General features: G+C 26.1%; 1 protein-coding gene across 1 annotated transcript; it reads left to right on the top strand.

Annotated features, from left to right (window-relative positions):
• The first annotated feature begins 4,394 nt into the window (after positions 1-4,394).
• Positions 4,395-9,302, top strand: LOC145829248 (uncharacterized). The gene is made up of 3 exons (XM_082936991.1): positions 4,395-4,527; positions 5,954-6,071; positions 9,002-9,302. The coding sequence occupies exons 1-3, from the start codon at positions 4,449-4,451 to the stop codon at positions 9,186-9,188; spliced, it is 384 nt and encodes a 127-aa protein (XP_082793117.1). The 5' UTR covers positions 4,395-4,448; the 3' UTR covers positions 9,189-9,302.
• The last annotated feature ends 7,259 nt before the right edge of the window (positions 9,303-16,561 follow it).

Genomic DNA, 16,561 nt, shown 5'->3' with positions numbered 1-16,561 from the left:
GAAATTTATTTATCTATTAAAAATAGGAAATTTTGATCAAAATTTAAACTTGATTACTGAAATACATTATTTTAGAAAATTAAGTGTTTTTTTTTAAAGTAATAAGTATTTAAGCTAATACTTACTAAGCCACCACTTGTTAATATTAATAACTTTAGAGATATAAGTTGGGAGGTTTTAATGGGCTCCTTGTTCTAGGTGCAAACTAAAAACTGGGTTGCCACTTTACCTGAAATCCTGAAAAAACCTGGAATTTGACAATTTAGGCAAAAAACCTGGAAAAACCTGGAATTTAAACAAACATCACTTAAAAAAACCTGGGAAAACAGGATTTTTAGCAATTTTCACATGCTCAGTAGTAAAGTTTTGATTTCACTCAAAAAATCTATCATATAAATAAAAAAACCTTTGTCTACATCAAAAGTTATTTTTATTAAAAAATATATTTAAATTAGCTTTACAGTATCTATTCAATTTTTTTGAACTATTTAAGACATTTTCTCACCTTAAACTTAACTTTAAACAAAAATTGACCCAAAAATGTGTACTTTTATAAACCTGTAAGAAATTTTGAAAACCTGGAGAAAAATTTTGAAAAAACAAGTGGTAACCCTGTAAAAAGTCAAAGTTATAATATTTTTCTGAAAATATATCTTCATAGTTTTTGATCAATTGTTTTAAAACTTTTTCAGAACAATTTCAGAAAATTTTTTTATGACAACTTGTAGGAAACAGATTTTGTGATTTTGTTAACATGAAATTAATGAAAGAAAATTAGTCACAATTATTTAAAATCGAAATTCTGCTTTCTACAAGTTGCTTGTCAGATCAAAAATATTCTAAAAATATGAACTAAATTGCTTTAAGAATGAAGTAGGTGATGATACTAAGTTAATTTTTAGATTTCTGTAAAAATGACCTTGAAAATTTTTGACTCCTTATGGTTGTATTTGCTTTTTTTACATAACTGGTTAAATTTCAAAATTTTTTGTTTTGTTTTATGAAAAGTATTTTCTAGTATATACTTGCTTTTAAATTAGAGCCAATGTTAGTTTTTGTTAAAAATAGGTTGGATTCCTTCCCTTATGCCCTAAACTTTGCCTTACTATAAGGATATTGAACTCTTGGACTTAGTGTCCCAATTGAACATCTCAAAAACTAATTTTCATCATAAGAAATAGCAAAAAGCAACTGTTAAGGGAATAGGGGGATAAAGACCTTTTTTTTTAAATTTGATCTAATTTTATATAGTTTTTTCTAAGCTACAAGATGCTTTTTAGAGATTTAAAAAAAATTTGAGTAATAGATTAGCCATTCAAAGTCTGAGGCAACAATAGGATCCTTATGGGAGGCGCAAACTAAAATGGCAAATAACTAGAAATCACTAAAAATCTATCTTCTCCTACTTTTTTTGAGATAACTACCTCAAATTTTCAGGAACTATTCCTTGCAATATTTAGAATATTCTGTCAGAACAAAATTAAAAAAAAAAGAAAATGAAAATTAAAAAAAAAAAAAAACTTTTTTTGTATAGTTTTTTTTGTAATTAAAAAAAAAATCTTGCCTACAGAATTTTCTAAATATATCAAGGAACACTTCCTGAAATTCCAACACTTTTTTTTACAAAAATTAAATTTGTCTTTTATATGAAAGCTTTGAATACAAACTACAAGCCAGTTTTTATAGAATTAAGAAATATCATTTAACTTTTGAGATATTTCATTTTTTGTAAAAAGTTTTCAATGCAAACATATGGAAAGCACATTTTTTGATGTCAATTTTCTCGGAATTAAAATTTACTAAAAATCAATCTTCTTCAAATTTTCAGGAAATGTTCCGTATATTAAAAGGAAAAAATGTTAATTATGAGATTTAGTAGTTTGAGAAAATAAAATTTTATCACAAAAAAAAAGTGTTTGTTTTCCAAAAATAATTAAATTCAAAAGTTCTGTTTTTTATTATTGTATAAAGATTAGACTGAAAGTTAGATTGCTTGAAAAATGTAGGAGATAGATTTTAACTAAAATAGTCTCTTTTGCTGTTTTAGTTTTCCCTTCTCACAGGGAACCTATTATGCAGTCTGACTTTGACTGGTCATATCTCAAAAAATAGATTAAATTTTTTAAAACAATAAAAAGCATCTTGAAGCTTAGAAAAAAGGCTATAAAATAAGATAAACTTGTAAAAAACATGGCTTACCCCCCTATGGCCTAAAGCACAATATATTAAAGTAGTATGTAAAAGGAAACTAACTGTTACAAAAAATTAAGTTAAATAAATGCTATAAAAAAACTAATCAATAACAAAATTTTATTAACTTAAATTAATCAAACAATTACAAGTTTCATTCAGCAGGTAAAAAAAAAATGTTTAAAAATAAAAAAAATCTTAAATTAACTCAAAACAAAGTCTCAACATATCTTTTCAAAGCAAGATGCATCAAATAATAAAAAAAGGAAGTATTAAAAATTTAAATTCAAGCTGAACATCAATTATGTTTATAAGTTATTTAACTTATTATAAGAATAACATGTTAATTAATTTACAATTTCTGAAACATAAACAAACATTTAAGATTAAAAACCTTGAAGTTAATGTAGATCAATGATAGTTAGACCTGTGTTTTTGTATTATGCATATAAATTAATTAACCAAGCATAAAAATTAGATGATAAGAAAACTAAATGTTTTTAAATTAATCTTTAGTAATTAGTCAAAAACAAAACTTATGTAGATTTTTAAAATTTGATACAAACAGTAGTTTGATACAAACAGTAGTTTGATACAAACTAAACAAATCAACAATATTGTTATATTTTTATAAAAATACATAATTATTAAAAAATAGCTTAAATAGTTAAAATTATGTATCAAGATTTATAGAGTGCCCAAGTTTTTTTTAAAGTAAGTACAGTGCTTCATAAGAGATAACCACTTGTTTAAACTGAAAATTATAAGTCTTTTGTTTAAGGGTTTTTAAACTTATGATTTTTTATTGAAATAAATATAGTAATAGAAATATTTTTTAAGTTAGTTTTTTTTCTTTTTTATGGTAAAAAATACATCAGATTTACTCTTCCATATACAACAAAAAAACATTTTTTGAAGGTCAAGCAAGCAATTAGTCATCACCTGTAAAACACTTTTTTCACAATTTGATCTTATTTTATTAAGTTTTAACTAAGCTACAAGATGCTGTTTACAAATTTAAAAATTCAAAATAATTTTAGAGATATAGAAGGTCAAAGTTGGAGGCAACAATAGGTTCCTTTATGGAGGCACAAATTTAACCAAAAAAAAAACTATTTTACTAAAAATATATACTCCTACGTTTTTTGAGATAACTACCTTAAACTTTCAGGAAATGTTCTTTGCACTATTTAAAAAAATATTTTATAGGGAAAAAAAAAGTTATAAAAATAAACAACAACAAAAACAGTTTTTTTTGTTATTTTGCCATAAAAAAATATTTTAAAATTTTTTAGAATTTTGTTTTGACATGATTTTATAAATATTGCAAGATACATTTCTTGAAAGATAAGATATTGAACACAATTATTTTCCTTATTTTGATAGCTAATTAATTATTATTATTTTTTAATTTGAGCAAAGTAAAAATTGATAACATTACTCAATTTTTTTTAAGGGGCCCCACACTAAAAGTCAAACCCCAACCCAATGGATTTTTTAAATTGAAAGCTAAGGACCGTTCTATAGAATACAAAAAAAAATTAATTAACTATTAACATAATGAAAATAATAGGTCTAAAGTTTAGACATATTTAAAAGATTCTTGAGAAATGTTACCAAGCCAACTTTACACTCAAACTTAAATAAGGTAGAATTCTGTAAATCATATTCTTCAGCCTTCATAAATTTTGGGTTTTGCAATCTTACTTCTCAAACTTGATCGAAATGTTTTGAAAAGAATTTTGTGAATGTAATTAGTTATGTAACAACTTACTTGTACTGTTATTTCAGGGTTGCCACACACTCATTATAACTCAGAATATTAAAAAAAAAATCAGGATGACTCAAGATGACTAATGTTTTGAATTAGTTTTTTAAACTGATGCTGATTCAAGATAGTTTTTCTTAATAAAAAGGGATAGTTTGAAGTTTTCAAAAAATCTCAGGCCAGTTTTTTCTATATTTTGATTTAAATGTTGATTTCAAAAAGTTTTAATAACTAAAAATTTTAAGATCAATTTTATTGAAGAACTTGTTTTTTTCATAAATTTGAATTTTTTAAAAAGTTTTAAAGGGGTTTGAAAAAAACTCAGGATGACTCATGACAGTTTAATACCACTCAGAAGAATACTAATGTAAAAACAAGTTACTAATGTTAATCTGATAGCACAAAGGACCACAGTGTTACAAACATTTATTGTTTCAGAATCTTACATTTATATAGTTTCCGACGTCAATTAAACCTATTTGATTGAAAAATGAAGCTGGCAAGATTCTTGATGAAATTGAACCATGAAACGGTCACCATTGAGCTCAAAAATGGCACCACTATCAATGGTTTGTCATTATTTTCATCAATAATTTTAAATAAATAAATTGTTTAAAAAATACTTCCTTACTTATTATTTCTATAATGAATACTTTTCAATAATAAACAAAAATAATAAATGATTTAAATTAATAACATTGTTTTAAATTATGACCGAAATAACTTAAAATCTATTAACAAAATTAAAATAAAGAACAGTTTGGTATTTGTTGATTAGTTATAGTACTGCTAATTAGTTTAAATACATACAAAATTTAAAATTTTACCTTCTTAAATTTTATCTTAAATTTTAGAAATAATTTTTCTACTGAAAATTTTTATAATTAAATAATTTATAAAACCATTTTTTCAGTTATAAGTTTAAGTTAACAATTTTAATCCTTACAAAAATTTTGAAATGACCATTATGCCCGAACAAATTTTAAACTCAAAAATTAAAATCAATTACCAAAGCATGATAAGTTGTTTTATCTTTATAAAAAACTACTACTCAAAACTGCTGTTTTTATTCCAAAGTTTTTCAAATTTTAGAACTCAATGATCAACTAGATGAAACATATTTTACTTAAATTATTAAACTTCTTAACAAAATTGATAAAGCAAATATATTTCTAAAAGCTATTAAATTAAATAACTGTAAAAAGTATTACATATAGAAAACAAAACAGTAATAACAAAACATTACTATGAGAAAAGTTCATTTAAATCAGTCAATCCCTTTACAGTTTTTGTTTACATAATAAAAGTTAAACAGTTTGAGCATTATAAGAAGCAAAACAAATATTTTAATTACAGCAGTTCAAAGTATTTTATAGTCATGCAATTATTTTATGTGATAAGTTTGAAGAAAAACTTTTTGTGCTTAAATTCTTGATTAACAATAAAACATCTGAAACAATGATAAGTATAAATAGAAAATTTCATATATAATATAAACATTAATGTATAGCAAAATAACCTACAACTCAATTGTTCCACATGGTTAAATAAAATTTTTGGAAACAAAAATAAACTAGAATGATTTTTGTATCGAGCTTGAAGCATTTAAATAGTCAAACAAGCTTGTGTTTTTAATTAACATAGATAAATTTTCAAGTAGCAACTACAGCAAGAAAGACAAAGCTGTTGTACAACAAAATCCAACCATTTTTACATACAAATAACTATTTAATTAGGAAATAGTGCAGAGGTCTAAAAAAGGAACACATTTAGTGTGCTTAAAAAAAGATTACTGACTATTTTTTCAACAAAATAGTATTAGGCGATATTTTGTATTTTTAAGATGATACTTTAATTTCAAAATCATTTCTAGAAAACAAAATTATATACAACTGATAATACAAAACTTTAAATGCAACACGCGGGCCCTATATTGGCAACCTCTTAACTTGAGTTGAAAAGTTCTGCAATACTTTTACAATCAACTTATCACAGGCAGCATCTCAGGTGTTGACATGACGATGAACACTCATCTGAAGAATGTCAAGATGACCATGAAGGGAAGAGCTCCCATCACTGTTGACAGTCTCTCTGTCAGGGGCAACAATATCAGGTTACTATTAATTATTTGTTTTGTGGTTATCTTGCATGTAATACAATATAATTTAGTACTTTCTGGTTATGTACCAAGTAAAACTGATGTTTTTTGTTTTCATTTCAACAAGAATGAATTAAATACAAAATGTTTTTTATTCATGTTTATTCAAAGTTTATTTAAATGAAGTACATAGTTCCTAATCATTTTTTTTGCATTTGTTACCTAGATAAGGTTTATTGTAGTAAAATCTCATGTACTACTACTTTGCCAACTTTTGTTAGATATTGAAACTTATTTACATACTTGAATTTTCAATTTTGATTTAAACAACTGAAGCTCCAAAAAATTTGAACTTATTAAATTTAAAAAAAAAATTTTTTTATTTACATTTATGTTGATATCATTCTAGCAGAAAAAAAAATTAAACTTGAGATTATCAAACAGTGATTTTATAAATTTTTCGGTGAATAAAAAAAAAACTTTGATAAGATAGAATTTTTTTTTTGATTTGTGTAATAATTCTTATTTAGTAGGCGTGTTTAATTGTTGAAACAGAGTAATCTATTTGTTTTCATAATCAACAAACAATTTGCTGAAGTGTCGAAAAGTTTTTTATGATAAAAAGCTAATTATTGATTTAAACTTAAATCTTTCTTCTATAAAGTTATGGTTTGAAATTAATTATCAGTTCATGTTTTGTTCTTGAAAGTAAATGTTTGTACATAATATGTTTTACAAAATCATTTTAAAATCAAATGTTAACAAAAATGGTTGTAAGATAATGTTTTAAGTGAGTTCTAATTAAAAACATATATCAGGGTTCGTGCGCGTCAGGCTAAATCAGGCTAAGTCAGGCTAAATCAGTTTTTTTGAAAAAAGTTGAAAAACGTCAGGCTAAATCAGTTTTTTTATTTAAAAATTTTAGAATATCAGTTTTTCTCAGTTCAAATGCATCAAATTTTTGATAGAAAAAGATTGAGAAATCTTCATAACATCAAATTGAAATGTAAATTTATTTCTAAATAATGATTTAGTTATTTAAGACAAAATCAGTCAGTATTTGTAAAAATAAATGCTTAAAACCTTTTGTTGAATCTCTAAAAAAAATTTAAGAATCTTCATTATTTTTTTTTGAGTAGATTACATACGTCATAGTTATGAAAATTCATAAAAAATATACAGTTTAAACATTACAGTTTAGTTCAACAACTTAGCTGTTTGTTTGAATTTTAATACTCATGTAAGCGTTTCATTTTAAGTTATAATAAAATACAACATTGCACGTCGTTTAATTATAAATCTTCTGGTTATAATGTTTTTACATTGTGCTTAATAAAATTGAACAAATGTGTTTAGTTACACTAGTAATAGATAAGATATAACACTTATTTTAAAACTTATCACTGAATTTGTTATGTTCTGGATATAGGGGGAAGAGGTCAATCACCTTTTTCACAATTTTGTCTTATTTTATTGAGTTGTAACTAAGCTATGAGTTGCTTTTTGCAGATTTTTAAAGCTCAAAATACTTTTGAGATAAAGCTAGTTGAAGTCGGAAACTACAATAGTACTAATTAAGACCCCCCAATATCTAAAATGACTTCTTGAGGGGATTTTCCTTACTTTGAAAAAATGTCAGGCTAAATTGGTCCCAGTCAGGCTAAATGAAAAAAATTTCGCGCACGAACCCTGTATATTCATTTACATGTTTTGTATCATTTATTCATTATAACAAATTTATTCAAGGTTTTATTTCAAGCTTGTTAATAATAATACATTGTTTAGATTTGTTATTTTGTTATAGTTATAATATTTGTTGTTTGTCCTACTAAAAATTTAAAACGTTTTAAATTCAACTTATAGTTAGTAATTTATACAAAATTGAAAAGGACAAGTCTAAATTTCTAAAAGAAAGCTTATTTTATTTTTTGTACATATTATCAAAGATTGATCTCTCATTTTATCCAACGTTAATCTAACAACTTCAGCAAAACAAAAAACATATATTACTAAATACTTAACTGAGAGTTAATGGTTTGAACAACATAATCTCGCCCTAGTATTTGATATTAATTCGCAACTATTAATTCATAAAGTATGAAAATTTTTCACTTTTTGGCATTATCGTTAGCTTCAAAGTATGGCAATATCGAGTTGAAAATATATTTTACTTGAATTTCAATTCAACTCAATTTATTTTTTATAATAGTTACATTCCATTCTGAGTACGCACTTTTAATGCCTTTGTTCAAAGTGGTTACTCGAGCAAAAGGAAACTATTAATCCGCAACTTAAGGATGTTATTAAATATAATAATCGGAAGATTGCTTTATATGTTATGACTTCTGAACAATAACATAATTAAAGGTATAAACAGTAGCATTAATCACTCAAACATCAATACATGATGCATATATGTAACCCAAACTACTGAATAACTAAACATAAATTCAACTCCATAGGTACTACATCTTGCTCGACCACTTAGCAATAAAGTCTAAAACTAAACACTTTGTATACACATCAATAAATACAACTAATACTAATAACTTAAGCTTCAGTCCGCTGTATTGAAATCGCGTACTCTAGCTGAGATATAAACTCATTGCAATTACATAACTAAATACAACCAACCCATATGAATATAACAAGTGGAAGATTTACATGATTGACAAACTATGAACATGAAAACTTCTTAACAAATAACATAATCAATGCGTACATGTAACATAACCTACTGAAGAGATAAACATATATTCAATTCCACAGGTACTACATCTTGCTTGGGATTTGACGACTTATAACTGAATACTTTGTATATGGATCATTAAATACACAATTACTGATAATGCTGAAGTGCGCACCTCTTTTGCGCTGTATATAAATGTGCACCAAAGCTAATATTATAAACTCATTGAATTACATATCTTAATTCAAACCAACAGGTACTACATCTTGCCCGATCACTTGGCTTTGGACAACCTGCTGGTCGACGACGGACCCAGGAAAGCTGGCAGGGGAGGCAGAGGCGGAAGCCGTGGTGGCGGCGGCAGAGGGGGACGGGGAAGAGCCGGCAGGGGCGGCCGAGGTAGGGGAAGGGGAGGACCCAGGGGACCCCCGAGAAGGTACTAGTTGCCATGGTGATAGATATGGTTACCATGTGGTTACTTTCATGTTCAGTATCGTGTTCTACTTGTTTCGTAGTTTTGATTAAATTGTGAATCAAGTAATAAAATGATTTAAATTAGCCTGTTGAATTTGTTTTGTATAAATTAGTTAAATAAAATAAGTAATATTATCTAAAAAGCTCACATGTTAATCTCAGTGCATTAGTTTTGGTTTTAAATTACTATGGTAGTTAAATTGTCATAATGAATTTTTGCTTTGTTATATACATTAAGGCAACATTTGATAACTATGACTTATTCCTAAAGCTTTTTAAAGACCTGAAGTAGAAAGTTTGTAACAAATAAAAAGTTAAGCTTAGTTAAGCTCTAAAAAGAAGAGAACAGACAACATAGATAAGCAAATTTCCAATATTAGGCTAAGCTTATGTAAGACCAGTATAACATGCCTTAAAAAGTGATAGTGATTAAAAAGGAAAATATTTTTACTAACAGTCAAGAAAGTAATTTAAAGTAATCAACTTGTTTTATTCAGCTTTTTATGTTACTTGGTCCATTTAAAGTTATATTATTATTCCTTCTATATTTGCATGAATTATAGTTTGCCAGAACTTGATAAGCTTGATCCAGTGTTGACATCTGTTATCACTTAGTAATATAGCTTTGTCTTTAAGTTAGAAGTAGTATAGTTACACGGTTGTTCAATTTCTAAGGAGAAAATAAAGGAGCCATATCTCTTGGATAAAATTACATCATTGAAATGATATACCATCAAAATTCACCCGGATTTAAAAAAAATATGTTTTTCACTATCACTGTTACCCTTACCCTCGAATTCGATTGGGTGGGTTTTGAACGTGTCCCTATTAAAGTACCTATTTGTTAATTAAACATAAAATTAATATATAAAATCAATTTTTATCATATAACGTTTGAAATGTGTAACTCACGAAAGTATTTAAGATTATTTTTAAAATGCATTTTAATTGTCATGAAAAATTAATTCTAAAGGCTTAATTTAATACATTCTAAATCATTTAAGTGAGGATCACTAATTAAGTGAGGATCACTAATATGTAAATTGACGTAATTAAAAATAGTATTAAAAGAATGAATGTTAATACAGTAGAAGCTTTGAAGTTTCAGTTCTATCTATGGTTAACCATACTTTTTTATCAAATACTTTTGTCACACGGTAAGACAGACATCACTTAAGAATTTAAACAACTTTTGAAAATGTACTTATACTAGTTAAGAAAATGCGAGCCATACAAGGAAAAAGCCCTTTGTGGGCTGTCTTTATAAAAAATATTTAAGACTAAAAAGAGCACTTAGTAAGAAAGTAAAGTAATCAGCATTTTACTTGAACAAAAAGAAGATATCTTTTATTACTAAGATAGGTTAAACTTCGTTCTTATGCATTATTTTTATAGCTAAAAAGCAAGCTACTTATCAAAGTTAGCCGACCCTTACTATATATCTAAAAGTTTTAAAATTTATTAACATTTTTAAAAGATACTTATAGAAAATAAGTTTCTATTGGTTCAAAAAGTCAGAAAACTTGAGTTGAAATTTTAAGCTACTTATATAAATTTAAACTAAGTTAGTCTATGCAAATTAGTTAAATTTTTTATTATTTTATTTAGAGGGTGATGATTTTTAAACTAATGAATTTTATTACACATTTGAGCTTATAAAGCAGAGTCAAAGTAGTTCTCATGTATTCTTTAACAAAGTGATATTTTTAGTATCAAATAATTTCTACATACGTTTAGGGTCTTAATGGCAACTTCGCTTTTATACAAAGTTTTAAGTTGAAAAAAACTTTATAAGCAAGAATTAAAGTAAATTTAGTTTTTTTATGTTAATGTAATTAACCAGGGCTCAGCAGCTTCTTATAGCTCGAGGGCCGCAATATTTAGAAAAATGTCTTCTGGGGCCGCAGTTATTTTGAAACAATTGTAGTAATTACTTTAGAAGTGCCTGTTTTAAGTCCAAAATATGATAATGTAAGCAACAATAAAGCATTAGTAGACATTAATTATTGAATTAGGAGCATAGTTTAGGTTTTTATTAAAATTTTTTATTTTTATCGTTTTAGAAAAGTGTTTTTATAGCTAAAAAGTACTTCGCAAGCCGCAGGCTTAGGTCCACGGGCCGTAGTTTGCTGATCCCTGTACTAAACTATACACAAAGTTTAAATTAAATACAACAGTTTAGTTTTGCTGTACTTAGCTGTACTTACGTAAGATAATTAAGTTTTTAAGGATGTAATTAATTACATATAGTGCTAAATAAATCGGTCTCAATATTTTAAATTGCTCTTAGTTTTATTTAAATTTTCATTTTATTTTACAAGGGACAATTATAGTCATATGGTAAAGTGTGTTTGCTTTTCTATAACAAGTTATAGAAGTGACCACATTTGTACAAAAAGTCAGACAGACAAAAATTTTGAATCGACAAAATTAAATTAAAACGGTTGATTACTACCAGGCGTGGTATTTTTGTTTGGGAGTACTCTTGATTTAAAATTTTTGAAAATTAATTTAGTAAAACGAAAACACTACAACTACAACAGGTAGTGTTTAAACAAAAGTTTGTAAGAAAAATATTAACTTTAAATATCTTATAATTATATAATAAGTTTTTAATTTTTGTAGGTAGAGCATTTTCTCATTTTCAATAAAACAACAATTTGGAACTTATTTTAATAAATAACGTTGAAAACATGAACTTATTTCATAATAAAATTATAGCATTGTAAATAACTAAAAAAAAAATCATTCCTAGTATATAAAGAGCATAACTCAATTTGGGGAACGGGTCAAAATTGCACGAAGATACTTTTGAACGAAGACAAATTTGCACCAAGGGTCAATTTTGCACGGAGGGTCATTTTTGCACGAGACCAAAAAAAAACAAAATAAAAACTAAACGATAAACTAATGAAAATAAGAGAAAAAAAACTCACTGACCGAGGGTAAGGGTTAGAGATAACAGTGAGAGTAAAAGTAAAAAAAAGAACAATAAAAAACATTATTATAAAGAAAAAGACTAAATAAAGATAAAGGGTTAAAAAAAGAGCTACCGATCGAGGGTAAGGGTTAGGGGTAACAATAAAAGTAAAGAAAAAAAACTAAATTAAAAAACCGTGCAAAAAATTCTCCGTGCAAAATTGTTTGCTTGTGCAAAAGTGTCTTTGTGCACAAGTGACCCTTCGTGCAATTTTATCTTTTTGCAGTTTTATCCCCTCGTGCAAAAGTATCTTTGTGCAATTTTGTGCCCTCCTAAAGTTTTGTCCCATCGTGCAATTTTTAACGCTCGTGCAAATTTGACAGCTACCCCTTAATTTGAGCTTGCATAAAGCTGTTGGTGTAGTTTAAAAGTATTGAAAACATTTAAATTAAAGTACTATTTTTTGTGGTCTTAAAAAAAGTTTAAAACTTAGACGTAAATAAACAAACTATAGTTCAAAGTTTTATTTGTACACTCAAAAATTTAGTTCGAATAAAATAGTATTTAACTACAAGAATGTTAAACAGACAAATTTATTCTACAATAATTTTTTTTTCAGAAATATTTAAGCACTAATTTGGTATACATCTGAACTCGGGTATCTCGCAGAGACCATGGAAGTCTTTTCCGTCCCTGTCATAGTTGTCGTACCTGGTGCAGTCCGCGTCGTTCAAGGAGTTGTGGGTGGTCCAGATGTGAACGCAATCTTCAATGCCGTTGGAGTTGTCAGGGTTGTTCGTGTACCAATCGTAAAGGGAGTTGCGGCCCACCTCGAACTTGGTTCCGTTCAGCATCCTAAACGTTCCTTCGCGTCCTAGGTCGTCGGCGCCGATCCAAAAGTTCTTTCCCGTTTCCTTATTGATGACATCAGACATGTTAAAAAGCTCTGCTTTGTTTACTCGAGCGTAAAATTACTAACTTAAAACAAACCAAAGTTTATACGCTTCATTGCTAAATTACCATAGTAACTATTAGCATTTTACCAACTCTGGATGACATCCATTATTTCACTGTTGAATGATTAGTATAAGATAAGTAAATTCTAAAGTTGACATACCATAGTTTGTTTGAACAGTTTTTGTTTATAATCTATCTAAAAGTTTTGCACGTTAAACAGCTTTAAGTTTACTGAAATATACAGAAGATTTTGTTAAAAGACATTAAGAACGAAAAAGACAAACTCATGGTACTGTGAACCCTTTTCACCAAAGTTGTGGTAGAGCAAATCTCCCCCTAAATCAAGACACTGTTCACGACACTCCCAGTAGTTTCCTCTACTTGGTGTTACTTTGAACTTGTACAGTACTGTTTTTTATTATATTTCTGAATTTAAAACATTTAGCTTTGTTTTTTCAATATTTAAAAACTATTTTGAATATGGCAGTAAAGTTTGTGCTATCAAACTCAATGAAGATATATCTTTAAAAAGTTAGCGTAAAAATATGTTAACTTCTTTTAATATAGACATACAAAGCTTGATAAAAGCTTAAAAGCTCAAAATCAACAGTCTTTTATGAAACTTTTTAAGTTTTAAAGTTAAGGTTTACTTTTACGATAACTGTGTACTAAGAAAAAAACGATTTTTCGGTTATACTAACTGTATTTTTCCACAATTGTGTTTCTCATATTTTCAACTTCTTCACAGGTAAATGCGATTTCAACTTTGTTTTGCTGACCGGCTGAAAAGCTTGCAAAAGCTGCACATATCAGCACTAGTGTGCAAATAAACTTCATTTTTAAAATAAAAATTCTTATCTTTTAATGTTAGACTAAAGTAAAAACTACAAATTTTTAAATTAAACTCAATAAAAGTTAGTTTTAACTCTTTCAAGCTGATGGTAATCTATATGCAATAATGAAACAGAATTTTTGCTTTTAAAACTCTGTTTAATGCAAAAACTATATTTTAACTTAAAAACTAAAATATTTGAAGTAAGAAAATTTTTGTTGCAAATATATTAAGAAGAAGAGAGCTGTTGTTACTACATTTATTAGTTATTAATAAAAATAAAACTTACATTTTAAATTATAATATATCAACACTTAAACTTACATAACTTACAACTTTTATTTTTATTTTTAACAACTAGTTAAACTATACTTTTGTTCTACAATGACGTTAACATTTGAATTATATTTTGCTTATATACTATTATTTAATCATTTGTAAACTACTTATGTGTGCTGAAGGTTCGGTAGCTGTCATTATTATTAAGTTGATGTGCAAATAAAAGCTATTGAATTTACTACAGGCATTTTTTCTAATATGACAGTTATTTAAATAAAAATTTGACAAGGTTTTAAAAACTGAAGTACTTCCTTAAACTTTTGCTTAGAAATATTTACAAATACCTGTACAAAAAGTATTTGCTTAGATAATTATTTAAATATAAATTTGACAACGTTTTAAAAACTGAAGTACTTCCTTAAACTTTTGCTTAGAAATATTTACAAATACCTGTACAAAAAGTATTTGCTTAGATAATTATTTAAATATAAATTTGACAACGTTTTAAAAACTGAAGTACTTCCTTAAACTTTTGCTTAGAAATATTTACAAATACCTGTACAAAAAGTATTTGCTTAGATAATTATTTAAATAAAAATTTGACAACGTTTTAAAAACTGAAGTACTTCCTTAAACTTTTGCTTAGAAATATTTACAAATACCTGTACAAAAAGTATTTGCTTAGATAATTATTTAAATAAAAATTTGACAACGTTTTAAAAAAACTGAAGTGCTTTCGTAAATTCTTGATTAAAAATATTTACAACTACTTGTACAAAAAGTCTTTGTTTAGATGAATTTGTTTGCTAAGCTATTTGAATTAAACTTACTGTTACTTATATAAGTAAATAAAAAAAGATAACATTTTTGAATGATAACGAAGTTTTAAAGTGTATTTGTCTTACAATTACAAATGTAAAGTGGTTTTTACTTTCAAAGTCAATTAAAAAAACTAGGACAGTTATTTTGTGTGACAAAACGAGATCACTATACTGATATGCAATTAAAATAAAATTTTAATGATATAAACCAAAGTTAACATTATGCCTATATTTTTAGTTATAAGATGATCTGTATCTAAAGTTGTAAAATGAAGTATTAAAAGAATATGTTATTTATTGATAATTTGTAAAGTTTTATGTACCCCTTATAGTTTTTTTTTTAATTTTCTTACTAGATTATAATTGCAATAAAATTTCTCTACAAAAAAATAAAAATTAAAAAAAAGTTTTTGATAACTTTATTTTTTGTATTTTTACACAGCTTACTTTCTAGAAAAAAGAAAAACAAAAAGCTTAGAACGTCGAAACTAAAACTGTAATTTAAAAAAAATTAATTTACTAAAACTAATTCAAACCTTGACTTTAGGTTTGTTGATATTCTAACTAATTCAAACCTTGATTTTTGGTTAATTGATATACTTTATTTAATTTAACGGCTAGATATATTAAAAATACTTTGTGTTCAACTAAATACTAATTATGTTTAATTCTAAACTATACATATTTTTTAGTTTATTTACATTTAAGAAAATTTTAAGATGCTTATTGCTAGTAATGTGAGTAAAAGCATTAGTGTTAGAATATTTATACGTTTAAATTGTTGTGAAATTAAACTAAAAAGTAGTTATAAAAAACGAACTCATTGTAGTAAAATGTACTTACGAGGTAGATTAAGATTGATAAAATACTACGTTTTGTTTTTCGTTTAAATGGTAATTTAATTTATTACTCTGAAATACAAAACCTACTCATAACCAAAACATAACTATGATCCAATTGAATCTTTTTGCGTTTGTTAAAAGCTTTCAATAAAGATATGTAACACTACATGGTCTATTTCTATATATTTGTCAAAGTATTTATTATTTTTCTTTGAGTTTTAACATGATAAAAAAAAGTTATTTAACAAATTACTACAACAAAATTTTAAGCACATGTTTTTAAAAAAACTACTTTTGATAAGCCCATGCTTTTATTTTTATGTAATTGATTTTAATATTTTTCCTGAACATGTTATGCTGAAATGTACAATAAGTTTTTCCATACTGTACTGGAAAAGACATCAAACTGTAGCTAAGGTGCAGTCCTCGATAGCTAAAAATTTTTTTCACGCACAAGGTCCTAGGACCAATTATTTTGAGCGTTTTTTCTATCGTTCAAAAAACAATTGTTTTACAAACAATGTACTATTTTATATCTTTATCGTATCTTTATTTAAAAATTTAAATTAAACTAGACTTGTCTAAAAACTAGTTAGGAATTCCTGACACCTTTATAATGCTTAGCGTGTAAATAACAAATAATAAAACTTTTAGATGCGTTTGACATGATTTGAAATATTTATTCCAGTTT

The sequence above is a fragment of the Thalia democratica genome, chromosome 2 (genome assembly GCF_965202585.1).
Source record: "Thalia democratica chromosome 2, ktThaDemo2.hap1.1, whole genome shotgun sequence".
Lineage (NCBI taxonomy): Eukaryota > Metazoa > Chordata > Thaliacea > Salpida > Salpidae > Thalia > Thalia democratica.
The sequence above is the reverse complement of the archived record's forward strand: the minus strand, read 5'-3'. Positions and strand labels throughout refer to the sequence as shown.

Excerpts from the sequence above, each read along its gene's own strand:
- LOC145829248 (XM_082936991.1), top strand. The coding sequence starts at position 4,449 with ATGAAGCTGGCAAGATTCTTGATGAAATTGAACCATGAAACGGTCACC. Across the intron at positions 4,528-5,953 it reads AAATGGCACCACTATCAATG|GCAGCATCTCAGGTGTTGAC; the intron begins GTTTGTCATTAT and ends AACTTATCACAG. Across the intron at positions 6,072-9,001 it reads GTCAGGGGCAACAATATCAG|GTACTACATCTTGCCCGATC; the intron begins GTTACTATTAAT and ends TCAAACCAACAG.